Below are 22,358 nucleotides of genomic sequence, written 5' to 3' on the forward strand. Positions count from 1 at the left end.
AGCAATTACATCAGTCTACCGAGATGAACACTGTGAACTTGGCATTTTATTTAGTCAATTAGATTAAATGAATTGTTTAATTTTGGAGGTTCCCATCTGATTCAGTAGCCACATTCAGGGAGCAACAGTCACTCTTTTCACCATAGGATACAAAAAAAAGCCAGCAAGTCTGTAATCTTGTGACAATTTCAGAAGTAGAAGGTATTATGAAAATAAACTACAATTACAAGCATTCAAAAGAAAAGTTACAAAAAAGGAAAAAACCAAGCTCACTGGATTATTCAGTACAGCAAGCACGATGATGCCAAAATTATCTTTATTTGAATATTCTTTTTTCTTCAAACATCTTTTAGTTCTGAATGCCAGTGTTCACTTGGACTGGTACAATCTGTAATTTCACTCTGTACTGGCAATTTGTTCCACACTGCTTTTCTAATATTAAAATAACAACCACATGCGATTTCAGGGTTAACGTATTTCCAAGCAGTCCTGTGTTGGCTGGAACTATCTTTGGTTTTGAATTACTATCCCTGGTATTCACAACCATTGCCAGTATCACTGGTTGCCAGATGAATTGTTTTTGTAAAAATTGAAGAAAAACAGTGTTACCTGCCAGAAGGGGACGCTATGCACAACTAGCAGAAAGCTGCCTCTTTCTCAGTTTAGCCTCTTTTCTCCCAGCAGGAACTTGAGCCAGGAAGACTGCCACCAAAGCAGCCAGGAAAAGGATGTGCTATATTCTCACAACGTTCGCAATGAAGACGGTGACTGACAAATGGGTGCAATCCAGCTAATAATCCCCACCCACTAGATTCTGGTTTGAAATAGATACGGAAACAGAAATGAATAATGAAGACAGAAGAACCCAGAGAGATGCAGAAAGAGGTAGAAGAGAGTGAATACACAGAGCCATGTACACAGCCCCTTCGTCTGCTTCCAGAGGGCATAAAGGAAAAAGTTCAAAGATTAAACACAATGGAGAAAGAATTTCCTTTTTCCATTCCCTTTCCCAGTATGCACTATCTCCAGGAAAAGTACTCCTCCTCCAGTCTTTTCTTAAAGCACCATGGGGAAGAAAATAAACTACTTTTTGTCCTTTCCTAGAGATCTTGAAACCTAAGCATGACAAACCTGCTATGTCATTTTCCCAAGGTGAGGGGTAAAGGTGGAAAGAAGAGATCTGGCAACAAAACATAAAAAAATATGATTTTTTTTAGTACCTGCAGATTTCCAAATTGGCTGCTAAAAGCACCTGAGCAAAATATTGGTATACAAAGTGCAAAAGAACTGTCCAGGACAAATACATGAATTGTGTAAAACTCCAACATCAGCAGTTCACCTCATATCCCAGGGAATCCTATTCCAATTTTGTTATACCTTCTGTAGATGCTATGCCATATCTCTGATCATCCTTGACACTTTTCTTTATACTTTTACTAGTTGTTTGGGTTTTTTTTTTTCTGAAATACACTAAGAAGACTTATGCAGTATATGGTAAAACAATTGATTTAAACAGGAACAGACTGTTTTCTGTCTGAAGACACCAAATAGCAACATAGCATTTTCACATAGGTATCTATAGTAACTCCAATATCCACCTCCTCAGCAGTAATACCCAATTTCGATCCAGTGAAAATGAACCATTGGAAATCTAATTCTCACCACCACCATGTGTATTGCTTTGCATTTATCACTACTGAATTTCTTTAGTAATTTTATTGCCCAGTCAGTCAGTTTTGTAACATTATTCTGCAGCGTCTTAGTGTTAGTATCTTCACTATCCTGAGATTTTGGATCATCAAGCTCTGTCACTCTTCTCTTTTTCTGAATCATTTCCAGCACTGATCTCCACAGAACTCCAGTTAGTTTTCCAACACTATGAAAGCTAACCATCTCTTCCTCTCTTCCACTTATTAACTCTGTGACTAAAACAAGAAAACTCATATCCATGAACAGCTTTTCTTAAAAAAAAACAAAACCAAAAACCAAAACCAAAACCACAAAACCACAAAAACACACCAGCGGCTTTGGTTGAAGCTTGACAATGGCTTTTTGGAAATTTAGAACAATACACAGACTCAATCAGCAACATCCAATGTATGTATTTATTCCTTCAAAGAACTCCCACTGATTTGCAAGGCATGACTTTTACCTCCTAAAGGTACAATTATTCTGCCTCATCCTATTCATCCACGTGTTCACTAAATCCATTCTTTAATAAAAGTACCAATGAGTTTGTCCAGCACTGAAGTCATATTTACATTAGTATTACATTCCCAGAACAGACTTTATATATTTTTTTTGTAAGCAAGAGGCAACCATGGGGGAAATAAGATTTTACACACAAAAGCATCAATTGGAATAAGAAGTCATAGCAGCTGCAGTCACCATTCTGAATTAATTAGTTTCCAAGTGACTATAAAGATATTTACAGTAGGTCTCCAATTTCTTCTTTTCTCCCCACACAACCCTTCCGATTAGAAGAAATAAGAATAAAACCTTTTCTACAATATTCAATAATAATTTCTTTTATAGCTGTGAAGAACAAAAGACCTAATTTCTGTGGGAAATTTCTTCAGAAGAAAGAGTCCCAAAAAGAACAGTTGATTAAGGATATTGAGACAGTTTAACATTGATCCATCATACTAAGTAGATTCACTATTTACTGGAGATATTCTTAGCTTCTCTGGAATAAATTAAGTACAAAGACCAGCCAGTATACAGCAAGAAATTAACTAGAATTGCCTCAGAGATCTCATAAGGACCACCTTATTTGGCAACTATTAGTACACCTCAGCATGGAATGGCCAAAATGTAAAGAAAAGGTATGCAGTGCTTACAGAAACATTCTTTTCTATCTCAGGTTCAGAGGAATTATGGAGAAGGTTAATGAAGAGGCCCAAGTTCGCACACTAAAGTGAAATACATTTTGGGATGATGAAAGAATTCAACAACAAAAAAGTATCTATTTGGAATATGTATAAATATTTTCAAAATGAGTGCAGAAACATGTTGACACTTCTGTCATTATTTGGAATAATAATAACAATAAGTGTTTTGGTTTGCTGTCAATGCTCAATTTTCAAATAAATTAAGGCATATGGGTTGCATTAATTTGTTTTTTGTACTACTGCAAAGGTTACCTCTTTATTAAAATAAACAATAAAAATACTTATGCAGAATTCAGAAAGGAGATGGAGTCTCATCTGCAAGCCATATTTTTTAAAAAGTGAAAATAGCTTATTTTGCATCCTTACAAAAAAAATAAAGATAGTAAAATTCTTACACAAGACTCAAGAGGAAAAAGCTTCATCTGCAAGCCATATTTTTAAAATAGTTGACAACCTTTACTTAGAACTTACTTTAATGTTTTCCTTAAGTTGTCTCAAATCCAATAAAAAGCTGCCTTTGTGATCTGTTTTCACTTTGTAACTAAGAATCTAGTGCATCAGAAAAAAAGCACATAACTGCTTCTATTTAAGTATCTTGTCAACGATGAAGTCTTGAAAATGAAGCTGCTGATATTTTTACTGACTTTTATATTTAAGAAATGCAGCCCATCTTTTTTTACACAATCCAAAGCACTATTAGGTGTAAAAAAAAAATCATTACTTCTGTTATCATAATGAAATAAAACAGTAGGAATGGCTGTCAGTTGTTTTCTCATTCCAAATTAAAATTGTACAGTACAAGGTTCCCCCCCCATTTTTGTCTCAGTTTTCCTTACAATTCTAAGTATTCTTTTATGCTTGCTATCTAGAAAAAAATATTCTACAGCTTTCTCATGCTGAGATTGTTAAGCTTGCTCAGTGAAGATACTTTGACCCCACAAGAGGAGCAAACAGGAGACTGACTTGGGAAAACAGTTATATTAAATATGGGGTTTCTCATTTTAGCATAAACATGAATGGAAGCAATGTATTGGTGAAAACAGTATGAAATGCTATGAAGATTAAGAATAGAAGAGAACTCAGTCAGTGAGTATACCAACCCGCCTTACCACTATTTTAAGAATCATGTCAGAAAAAGGTGGTAGGTAGGAATATTCAAGGAAAGTGGGTATACTGGGGAGACACGGTTATGTAGTCTCCTGACAAGGCGTTCCTCCCTCATTATTATTAATCAAGAATATCAAGAGCCAAGCCTCAGATCTCATAAACACTGAGGAAGGCATCCCAACAGTCATTCAGCTCATCACTCCTCCTGTATACTACTACTCCACCTCAGCTATGAAGACCAAAACATTTGTGTTTTGATAAAAGAAGCTGTCATCATTCGCTTATAAGGATAAACGCATGTACATATTGGTAGACAGGTGTAAGTGAGATTTCCATGAAGTAAATTCCATTTGGAAGCAACATCCTTACTGTCTTGACTGGAGAGCAATTACATATACCAGCATTTGCTCTAGGAATAATTTATATTTGTTCAGACTCTCTTACTTCTCTCTGGAAGTGTAACATTGTCTTTGCTCATTATTTCAATGTTAATATAATGTTTCTAATTTCAGAAACAGAAGGAAAGAAGTTTTTTGAAGTAAGAATTTGTTCGGTATCAAAAAGTCGTAACACTTCTGAAACAAAAAGCTCATGAATTACTGAGGAATTAGCTCCTGCAAGGGTATCACAGAAGAGGAATTCCATGGAACTTCATGATTAGAAAAAAGTAAAAGGTATCAGTGAGCACATCCAACCACCTATAGTGATAGTCTTAATAGACGAGCTAGAGAGAGAGCATATTTCACTTGTAAAAGTGAGAGACAGAACCCTGACCTCGAAGTTACAGCAACCAAACCTTTTCCCTTCTAATCCAATGCCCAAGATACTTTAATATTCATATTGAAAGGATGACAAAACACTATGCCACAACCAGTTAAATACAGAAATACATGATGCTTTCTTCCCCACCTCCAGTCATGAGACATTGATTGTCATGCAAACATCTTTGCCATTTTTGCATGAAAAATGTACTAAGGGCCACTTGTTTACATGTTCTCTGAAACAGGTCTATTTACTGGTAGTACCAGTTCAATAATACAAACTAGCACAGAACAGAATATCCGTAAGTTTATCAATTAAAGCAATATTAGATTCCACTGTCCAGACAAGTAGAGGTACGGTACTGCTCCACACAGTATATTCTAAAGCACTTGATCTAGCTGCCTATATTCAATACTGTTTATGATGCTCTTCCACACACTCTTTGGAAGGTAAATCTACAGTATAGCATAGTTATTCATGTATATCAAAACCTAGGCATGCAACTCTATTGACTTATTCCCAAAGCTATTTCTTAAAGAGGAAAAGTAACAACTGACCGAATGAGATGGTTTTCGCTCCTAACTGAAGCTAAAATATTTTATTGTACATCTACAGTTTTACTGTTTGTAACTTTAAAATCCCTCCTACTTATGATTGTGTAAACATAGACTTAGGTAGGCTGGAAGAGACTTCCAGAGCTAGTGCAACCTTTTGCCCAAAGCAACTCTAGACAGAGAAGGCTCTTCAGGGCTATTGAGTTTTGAACATCTCCACGGACTGAGATCCCACACCCTCTCTTTGCTACCTGTTTCAGCATTTTATCACCCCAATGGTGAATTCCCCCCCTTCTCCCCACACAGCAAGTCAGAATTCTCCAGGATGCAACTTATGCCCACCATCCTTCCACTGGATGCCTCTGAAGAAAGAATGGCTCTATCCTCCTAGGTCATCCTAGGTAACTACAGACAGTAATAAGGTTTGCCCTTAAACTTTTTTCATTAAGGGTGAACAAACACATCTGTACCTCTTACCATGTACATCATATGCTCCAGCCCCTAACCAGCTTGGTGGCCCCCTGCTGGACTTGCTCCATTATGTCCATGTCTTTCCTGTACTGGGAAGCCCAGAACTGGACACAGAAATCCACCTGCAGTCCCACCACAACCATATAGAGGGGAAGGACCACTGCCGTGGACCTGCCAGCTACACTAGCGTAGCCCACAATGCAGCTGGTGTTCCTTTCCACAAGGGCACTTTTTTGTCTTATGCTCAATTTCTTGTCCACCAGGACACCCAGGCCCTTTTCCACAAAGCTGCTTTCTAGCCAACTGGGCTGCAGCCTGGACTGTTGCATGGAGCTATTCATCCCAGACTATGCATTTGCTTTTCTTGAACTACCTGTGGTTCCTCTCAGCTCATTTTTCTACCCTGTACAAATCCCACTGAGTAACAGCCCTGCCCTCAAGCATATCATCCATGTCCCCCCAATTTGGTATCATCCATAAACATGCAGAGAATGTTTATGGATGTAAATATCATCATTTATAGCATTACTAACACACTAAACATTACTGGTACTAGTACAGACCCCTAAGGGACACCACTTGTAACCAGTTGGATATTCTACCACTGATTATAACCCTTTGAACCTGACAGTTTTTCACCCACTCTTAATTGCCCAGCGGTCCACTTCATCTCTCTCCACAGAATCACAGAATTGTAGAGTTTGGAAGAGAACCTCTGGAGTACTACTCCAGCTAGAGGTTGGATCTCTAGTCCAACCCCCCTGCTCAAGCAAGTCAAGTAGAAAACATTCTTCAGGGCTATTTTCAGACAGGTTTTGAGTATTTCCAAGGATGTGGACTTCACAAACTCTCTGGGCAACCTGTTCGAGTTATTAATCACTCTTACAGTGAAAAAGTTTCCTCTTAAGTTTAAACGGAGTTTCTGGTATTTCATTTTGTGCCCATTGCCTCTTGTCCCATCAGTGGGCACCACTACTTCCATCAGGTATTTATACACATTGATAAGATCACCCTGAGCCTTCTCAAGGCTGAACAGTCCCAGCTCTGTCACCTGCTCCTTGATGCTCTAGTCCCGTAGTCACCCTCATGACCCTTCACTTGACTTGATCCAGGATGTCCATATCTTTCTTGCACTGGGGAGCCCAGAACTGGACCAAGCACTTCAGGTGTCTCTCACCAGGTCTGAGTAGAGGAGAAGGATCACCTTCCTCAACCTACTGGCAACGCCTTTCCTAATGTAACCCAGGGGACTGCTGGCCTTCTTTGCCATGAGGGTGCATTGCTTGCTCACGGCCAGCTAGTGTCCACCAGGACACCAAGGTCCTTTCCTGCAAAGTTGCTTTGCAGCCTGTCGGCCCCCAGCACAGATGGGTGCAAGGGTTTACTTGCAGGGGCAGGACTTGACATTTTCCTTTGCTAAACCTCCTGAGAATTCTCTCTCCGACCATTACTCCAGCCTGTCCACGTCCCTCTGAATGGCAGTACAACCACCTGGCGGACTCTTCCCGATTTTTTATCTTCTGCAAACTTGCTGAGCGCACGCTCTGTCCTGTCCTTAGTGAAGACATTAAATACTACTGACCCCAGAATTGAACTCTGCAGTATACTACCAGTTAGTGGCCTCCAGTCAGGTGGTCTTTGTGCTGCTGTCAAAACCCTTTTTGCTCACCAGTCCAGCTGGTTTTTGATCCACTTCACTGTCCCTTTACCTAGTCCCTGCTACTTCAGTTTCTCTGTGAGGATGTTACCGGACACGGTGTCAAAAGCTTTACTGAAGTAGAGGTAGACAACCACTCTTCATCTCACCCACCAAGCTAGTCACCTCACGGTAGAAGGCTACGAGGTTAGTCAAACGTGATTTCCCCATTGTAAATCTATGCTGACTACGCCCAATCAGCTGCTTGTCCTTTGTATTTTTGTACGTGGTTTTCAGTATTATTTGTTCCGCTCATCACCTCAGCAACTGAGGAGAGGCTGCCTGGCCTGCGGTACCCCTGATTTTCCATCTTGCCTTTCCTGAAGATAGGAGAGACACTTGCTTCTTCCCAGCTGTCAGGAATCTTCCCCCCACCCACACCCACCCCCCCACTCCCCAAGTTGGTCCCGCCAGGACCTGTCAAAAATGACTGAGACTGGTGACAGTGGCCAGCTTCCTCATCAGCTGTGGGTGCAGTCCAACAGGTCCCATGGACCTGTGTGTGTCCACTTTCTTTAAATGTTCCCCGATCCTCCTCCCACAAGGGGAAGCCTTCCTCGGTCTGGACTTTCCCACTGGTTTCAGGGACCCAGGATTCCTGAAGGCTGATCTCACCAGTAAAGACTGCAATGAAGAATGACTGATTACCTTGGCCTTTTTAACGCCCTTTATCAGAAATCTCCTGTCCACTCATCAGCGGGCTCACATTTTCCCGAGTCTTCCTTTGGCTGCCGATATTCCTGCAGAAGTCCTTTGTGTTGCCCTCCATGTCCCTTGCCACATTCAACTACAGGTGCACACCTGGACAGTGTCTCTATATTCCTCCCGGGCCCTCTGCCTCTGTTTCCACCTTGTATGCTCCCCTTCTACGTTTGAGTTGGTCATGATGTCTTTGTTCATCCTGCAGGCCTCCTGCTGCCTTTGCTTGACTTCCTTTGTGTTGGAATGGTTCATTCTTGAGGTTGGAGGTGGCGATACCTGAAAAATCAACCTCTCCTGGACTCGCCTCCAGGACTGTATCCCCATGGGATTCTTCCAAGCAACCGCCTGAGAAGGCCAAATTCTGCTCTCCTCAAGGCCAGGGTTGTGATCCTGCTTATTTTTTTTGTTCCCTTCTCTCAGGATCCTGAATTTCACCATCTTGGTGTCACTGCTAGCGATGCTGCCCCTGACCTTCCCCTTGCTGACCAGTTCTTCCTTGTTTGTATCTATCAGGTCCAGCAGAGCATCTTCCATCATTGGCTCCTCAATCACCTGTGTTAGAGAGTTATCATCAGCGCTCTCCAAAAATCTCCTGGATTGCTTGACAGCTGTGGTTTGTATCACTGCAGCAGATAGTGGGACAATTCAAGCCTGCAAGAAGAGCCTGTGGATGTGAGGCTTCTTTTAGTTGGCTGAAGAAGGCCTCACCTACGCCCCGGGCCATGGGGGAAAGCTGGTGGTGGGGAAAGCGGGGCCAGGGTCGGGTGGGGAGGCTTAGGCCAGCACTGGTGCCAGTGCTGGCAGGGGACAGGCTGTGCAGTCACGCTGCCCTTAACATGTCCAGTCTCAAAAGCTAAGCAGGGGCAGGCCCAGGTACTACCGGGATGGGAGACTGCCTGGGGACACCCTTTTGCCTCCGTCCGTTTTGGGTTTTTCCCCTTCCTCTCTTGCCCTGGATTTCGTTGTCCTCCTTCTAAAGCCTCCTCGCACATCATGTGGAAATTGGCCGGACGGGTGCTAATGGGTGTAGGGCCACCCTACCACCTCCTTTTTGTTCCGCCGGCATCATGCTCTGCAGTGTCAGCACCTCTGGTGCTGGCCTGTAGACTGGGAGACGCATCCTCCACCTCCTTGGGGTGGGGTGGGGTGGGGTGGGGTGGGCGGAGGGGTGAGGAGGTCTTTCTGCCCAGCCAAGGTGGCAGAGGGGTTTCCTTCATCTCCTCTGAGGGGCTGGGGCAAGCCCCCGGACCTGGGTGTGCGGATGGAGCATGTGGTGTCCTGGGAGGTGGTGGGAGGCAAGGGCAGGAGGAGGCAGGCAGGGCACTGATGGCAGAGCGCCAATGCTGTGGGTGCTGGTGGGGAGCATGGGGGAAATCGGACACTAACCAAGGCTGGGCCTTGCTGGTACACGGCACCCTGAGAGGGCAGGCTGCTACCGTGCTTTGGCCTGCAGCACAGGGCATGCGCGCACTGCCATGGGCAGCCTTTGCGTGGTGGGAGCTGTTGTAACGTGGGGAAGTTGTGCTCTGGGGCACGCAAAGTCATCTGGAAGGGGGTCTTCATCTTTGTATCAGAAATAGTGTGGCCAGCAGGAACAGGGAAGCGATCGTGCCCCTGTACTAGGCATTGGTGAGGCCTCACCTCGAATACTGTGTTCGGTTTTGGGCCCCTCACTCCAAGAAGGACGTCGAGGTGCTGGAGCATGTCCAACAAAGGGCAACGAAGCTGGTGAAGGGTCTAGAGCACAAGTGTCAGGAGGAGCGGCTGAGGCAACTGGGGTTGTTTAGCTTGGAGAAAAGGAGGCTCGAGGGAGACCTTATCGCGCTCTACAACTCCCTGAAAGGAGGTTGTAGTGAGGTGAGTGTTGGTCTCTTCTCCCAATAACAAGCGATAGGACAAGAGGAAACGGCCTCAAGTTGTGCCAGGGGAGGTTTAGATTGGACGTGAGGAAAAATGTCTTTACTGAAAGAGTGGTTAAACATTGGAACAGGCTGCCCAGGGAAGTGGTTGAGTCACCGTCCCTGGAGGTATTTAAAAGACATGTAGATGCAGCGCTCAGGGACATGGTGTAGTGGTGGACTTGGCAGTGTTAGGTTTACGGCTGGACTCGATCTGAAGGGTCTTTTCCAACCTAAATGATTCTATGATTCTATTATGTCTTTGTGATCAGGCAGTGTGTAGCAGATACTCACAATAATACCGCCCATGTTGGTCTGTCTGGTAATGCTGACCCTTATACTCTTAACTGGCTCATTATCCATCTCAAGGCAGAGTTCCATGAATTCCTGCTGCTCTCTCACATAAAGGGCAGTTTTCCCTTCCTTGTCTTCTTGGCCCTAGTTTGGCTATGAGGGGATTACGGGAGTTTGTGTCACAGGCTTTGCTAAAGTCAAGATACACAACATCTGTTGCTTCTTTCTTGTCTATACAGACAGTCACCTCATCATACAAGGTAATCAGATCAGTCAGGCACAATTCACCCTTGGTAAATCCATTCTGTCTATTCCCAGTCATCTTCCTGTCCTTCCTGTTCCTGGAATTAGCTTCCATAAAGACTTGCTCCGTAACCTTCCCAGAGATTAAGTTGAGACTGACCAGCCTGTATTTGCTCAGATCCTCCTTGAAGTTAAGCATGATGTTTGCCTTTTTCCACATGTCAGTAACCTTTTTCAATTATTGTGACCTTTCAAAAAACGATGAAAGCAGCTTCATCATGACATCAGTCAGCTCCTTCTGCACCCCAAGTACAAGGTACCTGGTCCCATGGAATGGTATATGTCCAACTGACTTATGCATTCCTTAATGCCATCATTTTCTGCTGTGAGTAACGCTTCACTCCCACAGGCTCTGGAAACTGAGAAGCCAAAGTGCAGAACTTACCAGTAAAAACCAAGAAGAAAAAAAAAAAATAAAAAAGCACTGAATACCTCACCCTTTTCCATATGCTCTCACTGAGCTGTGGACCCTTATTTTCCTTTAGCTTTACTTTTGCTCCCAGTCTACTTACAGAAGCCATTCCTGCAGACCTTCACATTCCTCACTAGTTGGAAATCCATCTGAGTTTTGTATTTTATAATGCTGTGTGCATTCAGGCAGTGTCTCTACATTGCTCGCAGGTAGTCTGTTCTTGCTTCCACCTTTGGTGGACTTCCTTTTTGTGTTTGGGTTCAGGAACATGCTGTTTATCCATGCCATCTTCTGTGTTATGTTAGGTGCTCTTTACTTTGTGTTTCCTACTTGGAAGAGATTTCTACTTCAGCCCTGACAGAATTTGAGATACCTGTTAAATGAATATTCAGAGTTTGTATAACAAAAATGATCTGCCTTACTAGGGCATACGTTACCTAGGAAAGCCACGCAATGTCATTGACAAAGTAGAATGTGCTGTTGCGAAAACAAGCAGTAAAATTCAGTGTTTCCTAGAAGTGCCTGACTTCTTGCACATGTACACCTGAGTAATGCACACATGGATCTATCCACCACTCAAACCACCAAGTTTTCTGCATTACTGCAGAAAAATGCATCATGCATGGATAACAAGTCAGACACTTGCCAAAGCAAGGATCTGCTCTGCTCCACTGAAGGGGGGCTGAATGACCTCGAGTTCTACCCCTTCTTCCTTCCCTGAAATGGTCTGTAAGTGGCATCTGGCCCATACCATTGTGAAAGCTGGACCACCCCACCTCTGTCTTTTGTTGAGAAGCATCAAGGACCCTTCCTAAGCTGATTACATTAGAGTTTGAGCTTCCCACTACTCTTTCAAAAACCTTCAAAGGTTAAAGTTTCTATAACATTAATACAAAAGTCTGCTATCTATTATGAAAGAAAATATGCAAGACTGTTGTTGGAAACATACACTAAGAGAAAGAAAAAGTAAAACTGCAAAAAAGCACATTAGTCCTCACTCTTATTTAAATGTTCTTAATCATTCTACACTGAGATGTTAACTGAAACCAAGGCTACAGACGATGAAAGCATTAACCAAAAAAGAAACTACTGTTAGAAGAAAATGATAAGGCTTTTTGAAAAAGCCTGGTATTTCAGGATACAAAAATGCCATGCAAAGAGACCTTACTAAAAGAAAAAATCTATCAAGCTCCTTAGGCTACTCTAAAATCATCAGTTACCCAGTCCTGAGCAAAAGCCCTTTCTCACCCATATCACTATTACTTTCATGAAATTGGACGATTTTTGTTCCAAGGCCAAAGATTGTGAAAACATCCTTCAGACTGAAGCTCCAACTTTACAAAACAATTTGGCTTTCAAAAGCTTGACAGTAATACTGGAGTTCACACTTAACTCTACTTCTGTTCACATCTTGCTAAAATATAAAGTTGAGAGAAAATAATTTAGAGTAAAGCATTATTTTTTCCTGTATCTCTTGTACTAAACTCATTATTCTGCAATAAATATTGTGTTTTAAGTGTATTAAAACAATAACATTGTATTGACTTATCTGTTTCTCCAGTGATAATTTTGGGATAGAGAACATATCTTTCCAAGCCATTTAACAATGGTTGTAACTAACTGCTGCTTATTCCCAACAACTGGAAGACATCTTCTCTTCAAGCACTACAAATAGCCTTTCTTCCATATTTCATTAATGGGCATCTTCCAAACATGATACTGCTATAGCAACACCTGCCATAATACCAAGGTTTTTGTTCTAAGATAAAAGCAAAAACTACTCCTAAATACACAGTAAAGCAACCACAAAGTTGTGTTAAGACCTAATTTCAGCCAAGAAATTGAAACAATTCAAGATAAGCTACACGTTGCTAAGAAATCACTAGACAATCAGTTATTTTTGTGTAAAGAAACTTTTAAAAATATCATAGCATCCTAAATATGGTAAGAAGTACTCCACAATGGATAATTAATCCATTTTGACAGTATCATCAAGCCTGACAAACAAGGAAAAACATTCCTGTAAGTATACACAATTTTATATTTTGAAAAAGTAGTATCATAGTAGAAGGACTAGAAAGGATCATACTGTTCTTTTTTTCCCATCTTTCATGAATTGTTAAATAAATATTTTATAAGGTTTTGGCAAAACGAAATCTGAAGAACTCAAAAAACAGTGTATTATTCCAATAGCTTTGAGAACTCCTGCAAACAATTAACCCAGTGCCTGCATCCACGTAGCTGGAATTTTTAACTGCTTTCATTTCCCACAATGTTTACTTCTGATTGTTGTGTTTGAGACATTATTAATTGTATTTGCTGATTAAGTTTTTTAATCTCCAGTTCTAACAATGAAAACATATAGAATAAAAAAATAAATGTAATTCCAACAATAACATAACAACATATGCTATTTGCAAATTCAAATAACAAAGTTTCTTAATACAGCCCAGCACCAACACTTCCTGGGTTTTCAATGTATGCAGAACTGTGCATGTGTGAGTATGTATAGGATATATAAAAAAGTAGACACAGACACAGTATTTAACCTGAAAAGTGAGCATCTAATTATGTCCCACTCCTAGGAAACAGTGTATTTGCAGTGAAATTATGTCAGCAGTGTCTGTTTAGAGTCTACTTGAAGACAGGAAAAAAAGCATCCCCAAGAGTTAGTGATAAGACAAGAGTTATCAAATAATAGCAAGCATTTTCTCCTTCCTATAACATCAGATGGTAATTAGTAAAGATCCACACTAGAAAGAGAAGTTAAGATCTTGTAACCAGAAGTTCACATTTGTCTCATTACAAGTCCTGCTGAGCTGCAGGCAGCCAGCCTCTAACAACAGATGCACCATCAGGCAATTGATTTTTTTTTTTTTGTTACAGTCTGGATGAAAGATAACAGTTGTTCCATGAGTGGCAGCAGCCATATTGAAACACTGTGCTGACCAAGAAACAGATTCCCCAAGTAAATGAACTAGTACAAAAGGTTTGTGGGTTTACAGGCAGCTGAATGCAGAAACGTAATTCTGAAGAAGGCAAGGAATTCTCCCTTATTGGGATTCAACCCCTCAGATTTTTTCCTGAGTAAGAGAAACTTAAGCCATCACATTAAAAACTTCACAAAGACAGACAACTGTGCCAAGGTCCCAGAATTTCAGTCTCTCTTCCCTGAGCTTGAAACAAATTCCCTGTGAAATGGAATCTTCCCCTCGTGCCTTCTGAGGTCATCAGGATACATAAAGTCCTTCACAAAAGACCCTGTTCATGCCAGCAGTCCCCAGAAGCCTTTTTTTTTCTGGATATGTGGTAGAGAAAGGTGGTCTGGGTCTGTTCTTGACTGATGGCAGAAAAATGAATATTAAGAAAGAGGTGTGCTGTCTTTGGCAACAGGGAAAAACTCAGAAAAAATCGTACTATTTTCCTTTTCTTTCAAAGATGTTATTTCTTCAATCTACAGCAACCCTTCATGTCTTTGTCCAACCAATAAAGAAGTTCTAGAAGTTGTAAGTAGCCATCTCAAGAAATCTTTTAATCTGAAAAGACACATGCTGTCAGACTCTGCTGTAACATCCACTTTCTGGCTCCAAACCACTTCGGCTGGTGTAGTTATTTTTGTTGTTTTTTGTCTTTTCAACTGAACTTCTCTTTGCAGCTTGCTATACTCCTCAAGACTAAACATTCAGTAAGAGAGAAGGCAGACATTTTGTCTTACATAAAACATGCAAGTAGAAGTTTATGGGTTATTTCTACATGTTACATGGAAAACAACCAATTCCTATATTCTGCACACAGACAGTCAATCAGTTTGAAAGGATTTGCATCTCTTCTGACAAGTGTTTGGGATCCACACACTGAAATTGCTAGAATAGTCTGGATAATACAAGCCTCCCCTAAGTTGCAACTTCGTAGACCACTTACCAATTTACCTTATTAACCATTTCTATTCTGTCCGTTCTTTCCTAAAAATTCTAAAATATCCATTCAGGTTATGCAAAGACTTCTTTATGAATCCTATGATCAATAACTTAAGACAAAAGGTTGCTTGGAGTGATGTTATACGAGTACAAAATCTCCCACTATCTCAAATAATGTCAATGATTTCTGTGAAAGCTGTCTTGTTACTCTTCCATGCTGAATGAGGCATATTTCTATGCCAACTCTAAAAAGCCCTCTTAGTCTAGAAATCAACAGTGGTGAAAAAATATGTAAACAACTAGTGCCTTTTAGGCTGTGATTCATAAGAAACAGGAATTTTTCTTTCATCTAAGAAACAAATACACTGTAGAGCTAGTAAGTGCCTATTTGTTCATTTTTAAAGACTAAAAAACCCCCAAGAAAACCAATCTTTTTGCTATAAAAATATTATTAATATAAGGGTGCATTCTTTTTAACAATAAAGACCCCTTACAGCATAATTTCAGATAACCCGATTGCATTTACTAGCTATTTGCCTGAGAAGTGGGAGAGCTTTTCCTCTTTCTCAGCTGCTCATGTTGAAGGTTCCTCCCTTTCTATAAACTATTTCAAAGCAAAATTTGTTTTCCTTCAGCTCTCTAGATTATAACTCTATCCTCCCTTGACAATTGCTCTTAAAGTTAACACAAGTCCTGCACTCATTAACGCCAACTGAAGAAACAGCTTGGATGTACTTGGCCAATAGAGTCCTGAGTGCAGGCAGCCTTTAAGATATCTGCATGAGCCAACCCCATAAGGAAAAGCACAATGTGGACAAAGCGAACACTTCTGGGAGATGCATGCAGAATGGATCTTGCAGTGAAACCCTCTCAGGAGCACTCACAGAAGCCACATAAAACATGGGCTTGTGAGCTCAGTGCTGCACCACACCTGATCACTTGATGTATACTCTTACAAATTGAGAGATGTTTCCAGAATCCTCATCATACTCCAATAAACATGTAAATGTGTCATCCAAAAAGAAAAAAAAAAAAAAAAGAGCAATTACAGGACCAAGTTTAAGGCTGATGGCAAGCCAGAAAAGCAGAATGCCTCAATATGACTGCCATGTTGCTTGACCAGTGCTTTACCCTTTAATACAGTGCTGCCCATTCTCTTTTCCCCTTTACTGATTAGTGAGGACTCTTGTTTTGTAAGTACTGTGCTAAAACCCTCTATGATTCCACCTGATGAATCTGGCACAAAGCACATCTAAATGGGTCAGTGAAGCCTTTCCAGTTACCAGCCTTTTTGAAGACTAAGATCTGTGCAAGGATCAGGAAAGGGGAAAAAAAGAGAAAGGTTAAAAAAAACCCCACACACAACGGTAAGGGTGACTAATCACTAGTCATTCAAGGAAAAACAAACAAAACAGCCATTTTATGTGAAAACAGTTTTCTTGTCCTATACAGGACTCTTGTGCTCAAGCCTTACGACTGGAATTTGTACCTCATTTCAACACACACAATTTTAAGCAGTATCGGTGAAAACTGAGATACGACTAGTACAAAACATTAAGAAGTTGTAAAATTCCTGAAGCATTTGCTGATATGTCATAATGTATAAGATACAAAAACTGTATCAATGACAGCAAGGCTGAAGATAAAAAAAGGTCTGACTCAAGCGTTACGAGTCCCTTGCAGCTAAAATTTCAAACTACTACAGAACTCTGAAGTTGAACGTAAAATACAAGTAGCATCATACTTAAAGCTAAGAGAACTGACAACAAGGATACTGTATTGTCAGGCACATAAACTGCCTTCCATACCCCTGAGTGGCATGAGAACTTTAATTTCTGCGCTTTAACTGTTACAGTAAAAACTTCAAGCACCATGCATTTCTAAACAAATTCAGGTTTAGCCTGGCAAGCTTAAGACTCAAATTGTCTAACACCTTGACAGATGCAGCAAACAAACACGGAAATATGCAAATATTCATAATTTTCCAGCTGTGTTACAGTAATAACCAAGGTCACTCTGGAACTACTTCAGTTACATTTCAGTAATGCAGTCCCATTTAGTAACAAAAGCTTTTTGTTACTAAAATTAATTGCCTTTAGTATTTAAATAACTAAACATGGTATTACCTTCATGGCATGGATTTCTTCTATTAATCTCTCAACTCGTTTTTGGTTCTTTAATTTCAAGTCTTCTGAACCCCTGCAAATGAAGTTTGTCTTTATTAAAAAAAACCTGGGTATTGTTCACTTTATTTCCCCGTGGGCTAATACTAAGTAGCAAAATAAAAATATCACAAGAGTGAGCATAAACACATTCCCTTGTTGTTAAATGAACTTTTTAACAAAGAGTTGAACATAATCTAATGTTTATGCTGTTCTGAACAGAGGAAAAAACACTGAGGATTTACCAGAATAAGAAGACAGACAAATGTTACTTTATTAGAAAACAGTAACTACAATTCCTATCAACAATACATAGGAGACACTGATATCTCAAATATAATTACATTTTAAGATCTTTAATATTTAAATATAAAAGATCATTGGGCTTGCTTCTTATTTTGCACAATTTGCTAAAATTGTGGGAGAAGAGCACGCTCAATTTACACTTTGAACACAGCAATGGATTTATCTTATATCGTCTCCAATAAGACACATCATAACTTACTTTTGGACAGTTATCTTTAAAAACATAGAATCATAGAATAGTTTGGGCTGGAAGGGACCTCTAAAGGTCATCTAGTCCAACCCTCCTGCCGTGGGCAGGGACATCTTCAACTAGATCAGGTTGCTCAGAGCCCCCTCCAACCTGGCCTTGAATGTTTCCAGGGATGGGGCATCTCACCTGCCTCTGGGCAACCTGTGCCAGTGTTCCACCACCCTCAGCGTAAAAAAATTTCTTCCTTATATCTGGTCTAAATCTACCCCCCTTTAGTTTAAAGCCATTCCCCCTTGTCCTGCTAAAAAGTCTGCCGCCATCTTTTTTATAAGCCCCCTTTAAGTACTGATAGGCTGCGATAAGGTCTTCCCGAGGCCTTCTCTTCTCTAGGCTGGACAACCCCAACTCTCTCAGCCTTTCCTCACAGGGGAGGTGTTCCATCCCCTTGATCATTTTCGTGGCCCTCTTCTGGACCCACTCCAACAGCTCCGTGTCTTTCTTATGCTGAGGGCTCCAGAGCTGGACACAGTACTCCAGGTGGGGTCTCACCAGAGCAGAGTAGAGGGGCAGAACCACCTCCCTCGACCTGCTGGCCACGCTTCTTCTGATGCAGCCCAGGATATGGTTGGCCTTCTGGGCTGCGAGCGCACATTGCTGGCTCATGTCCAGCTTTTCATCCACCAGCACCCCCAAGTCCTTCTCCACATGGGCTGCTCTCAATCCCTGCATCCCCCAGCCTGTATTGACACCGGGGGTTGCCCTGACCCAGGTGCAGGACCTTGCACTTGGCCTTGTTGAACCTCATGAGGTTCACATGGGCCCACTTCTCGAGATTGTCCAGGTCCCTCTGGATGGCATCCCGTCCCTCTGGCATGTTGACCGCACCACTCAGCTTGGTGTCATCTGCAAACTTGCTGAGAGTGCACTCGATTCCACTGTCTATGTCATTGATGAAGATATTAAACAGTACCAGTCCCAATACGGACCCCTGCGGAACACCACTTGTCACCAACCTCCATCTGGACATTGAGCCGTTGACCACTACCCTCTGGATGTGACCATCTAACCAATTCCTCACCCACCGGACAGGCCACCCATCAAATCCATAGCTCTCCAGTTTAGAGAGAAGGATGTTGTGGGGGACCGTGTCAAAAGCCTTACAGAGATCCAGCAGACGACATCTGTAGCCCTTCCTGCGTCCACTGATATAGTCACTCCATCAATCTACATAATCTAATCTATAAATATGTTGTTTTAACTGTTTACTTAAATATTAATTAATACTAATTATTAAAAATCAAGTATGACCTGTATATCTATGCAAACTGAACAATATTTTTTGCTATAGAACCTTGCAGGCAACTACAGTGAGAAAATGTTGCACAACTTATGTTCAACAGCAGAATAACCTGAAAATCAAGTCTGACACTTTTAGTAGTGCTGTAAAAGGTTCTGCAAGCGATTGGGATTAGCTTCCAATACACTAAATCCCTTTAAACAAAAAATGTTATCCCAATTCTGCTTTATGAAACTGCTTTTTAGTTAGTATTTTTAGTCTATCTAAAGGGATGTAAAAATAATACCCATAGAATTTATGCATCATAGTGCCTTAAGTTTTAAATGTAATATGTGTTTCTCCCACTTCTCTGTTTTTGGGAGAACAATTAAGATACTGTCTCATTTATAAACAGACAAACAAGAACACTGATACTTAAAACTGACTTTTTCAACTTTAGTTTCCCGATGTGTCTGGTTAGTCTGCGAATAGTCAGGACTCTGGCCTTCTTCACATCTTTTCTCATCTTCACAACCTGTCAGAAAGATGGAAGACATTATAAAGCTTGTTTTCCTTGATTAGTTTCCATATACAATACATTCACTACATTGACTTAAATTTTAGAAATTAGTTCAACAAAAAGAACTATTTTTTAAAACGGAGTGCATTCCCCTGCTAACCAAATTCCAGTTCAAATGAATTCATATTTCATTCAAAATCAAACTGCTTCCATAAACATCAGAGGAAGAACAACCAACAGTCTAAAAATGTGTCTGAGGTCTAAACAGAAGACAAGACATTCCTAACTAGCCATACGTTAATATTATTCTTAGAGCTAGACTGAGCTAGAGATTTGAAAAGACTCACCTTTTGCCTTCACTTTGTTTATTTTTGTCCCAGTGAAACAGCACCAGTACTTTTCCATTAGTACATAATACGTAAAAGCATTTTCATTATGAAACATTTTGAAAGATTAAGGAAAGACTCCCAAACTAAACATTATTTATTATAGAACAGAATTTGAGATATGAAAACCTTTTTATGTATGTGAATTGATTTTTGTTGAAAATAAAATCAAAGTGATTTCCAACGCACTAGAGCCTCTTTCTACTCCCTATCCTACCCAGTACTCTGTTCCCAAAATGTATTTCAAAGTAGACAGTATTAAAGAAAACCTGACAATGATGCATTAGTCTTATTTCTTGCCCCAAAATAGAAGAAATAGAGTTCTAATTATTATTAGACAGATGGTACAAACAGACAGATCTTTGGAATCTTTTGCTATTAAATTGCATCATGGGAAACCTTAGGCCTAGGCATTGTCTTGTCAATGATGCACATTTCAGAAATACAGGAAGTCAACAGGGACTTACAACCTTGCTTTTTTTTACAGCTCAAAAAAACCCCTTATTTATTCAGATCTATCTTACTATCACTATTAAGATTTTGTATTTAACAGTTAAACTTAGAAAATATGAAATATTAAAACAAACAAAAAACCCCAGTCTTCCTGACAAAAAGCCGAATTTCTCTTGAATTTATCCAATGGGATAAGTTTCAAAATAAGTTGGCACCTCTTTGTTAAGGAAGTTCTTTACGTCAGCTTTCTATTTTATCTTCTAATTTCTCAGAGGTAACATCAAAATGATTGCTTGATGGTGACTGCACCATCAAGTCAGTTCCACCAGGAATATTAGTATTATAAACCTGCATCAAGCTTGACCAAAAAAAGAGAAAAAATAAAACTTCAAAGCTCACAGGGAAACATTTCACACCTATGATGGGAAGCCTGGCTAGTATATATCCCCTGTGCAGAGACCATAAAGGTGAGACTATATCATTTATTTAAAAAAAAAACAACACACACACACACACACCCCCCGCATATTTTGCATACCTGATTATGTTTGTAGCTAGGTTACCGACACAAGCAAGTGGTTAAGCCTTGAACTGTACTCAGCAGTGGCTCTACTGAAGGCTGAATCAGGCAGAGCAAAACAATTTCTAGAGAGGGGCACATGCTGATTGCCGGGCAGAGGAGAAGTGTGTGGAGCAGTGTTCCCCCAAAAAGTAAGGGAGGGGAATTGCACTGGGGCAGCGTTACTGGCACTTGCACAGGGAGAAGGGAAAAGGCAAAGAAGGTTTTTGGGACAAGAATGACTGGCTTAAAATTGGTCTCCTGGTCTAAAATTTGTACAGCAAAGGTCAGTGCTTAGCTCGGTTACCCTAGTGAAAATAAGTGCACACAGGTCTACCTACAAGCATTTCTACTTCAGTTCAGAGCAGAACTCACGTGCCAAAAAGCACCTGTGCCAAGTCTCTGCTAGACAGCAGCACTACTCAAGTCCCCATGCACTAAGGAAGAAATCCTTAACGTTACCATTTGCCATCCAAGCACGTAAACATTTCTTTTGTTAAGATATTGAATGGAATTATCACAGCTCCCTATATTACATCTTCTTCTAAATGGAAGAAAATAAAGCATCTTCTGGCTGAATACCTCTTAGATACTACGTACGTTCAAAGTGTTTGGCACTTCAGATGCAAACTGGGTATGTCTTCTCAGAAAGTTTGGGGAGGGGGTGTTTGTTTTGTTTTGTTTTTTGTTTGTTTTTTAAATACCCATTAAAAATATCCACAAGCTACAAACATATTTGAATTTAAATAACTCATACTTTACATATTAGTTACTGTGTATCCAAACACTAAGTATATTTAACTTTCTCTCAAAAAATATTTTGTAATATATTTTTTTAATAGAAATATTAATGCAGACACAGCATGTTTCCAGGGCCTACAAGAGCCAAAACCCAGCCTCCTCTGCTGCCAGCCAATGAAGGCTGTATAGACATATGACAGCAGGAATGAGGGAAGGTATTCGCTCTTTGGCAGACTAGGAATATCAATTTATGTAATCCACAGCCACTTCTTTCACACGGGACAGTATGCATCAACTGTGTTCCTGGAAGTACTCATAAAGTTCTCAAGAAAGCAGTCAGCTCTTTGGGACAGAAATAAAAAAAGTTTTGCTTTAGATTTACAGTATGCCTGAAACAAAGGGGGTTAGACCACCAGGGTGGCTCCTAGGACTCACTGAACTATCTGCCTCTCATGTTACAAAGTGAGATAGGCAACTTCCTCTTGAGTAAAAAAAGAAACAAAAAAACCCCAGAAGAACCCCACCAAAAACAGTAGCAGATTTTGAAAAATAACAACAAATATTTACCCCTAATAAGTAAGACTTTTTTTTATAAATAGGTTAAGAAAAGACAACAAGAAAAGGAGAAGTCTTTGCACTGAAACTGAAAGGCTGCAGTGTAAGTCACGGTGAGACTTACCAATGCTTTAAGACCAGGCAATAAGGATTTTTAATCTATTTAGAGGTCGCAGTAAATGCAAAAGGATAATTATAAACAC

The 22,358-nt window shown here is 40.5% G+C and overlaps 1 protein-coding gene across 1 annotated transcript in view; it reads right to left on the reverse strand.

Annotated features, from left to right (window-relative positions):
• SRFBP1 (serum response factor binding protein 1) overlaps positions 1-22,358 on the reverse strand; it is an 87,271-nt gene that overhangs the window by 40,023 nt on the left and 24,890 nt on the right. Inside the window, exons 2-3 of the mRNA XM_076361743.1 lie at positions 19,388-19,476; positions 17,134-17,206 (exon numbers count right to left, since the gene is read on the reverse strand). Of these exons, the coding sequence (XP_076217858.1) occupies positions 17,134-17,206; positions 19,388-19,476 (162 nt within the window). The remainder of the gene's footprint in view (positions 1-17,133; positions 17,207-19,387; positions 19,477-22,358) is intronic.

The sequence above is a fragment of the Aptenodytes patagonicus genome, chromosome Z (assembly GCF_965638725.1).
Source record: "Aptenodytes patagonicus chromosome Z, bAptPat1.pri.cur, whole genome shotgun sequence".
NCBI lineage: Eukaryota > Metazoa > Chordata > Aves > Sphenisciformes > Spheniscidae > Aptenodytes > Aptenodytes patagonicus.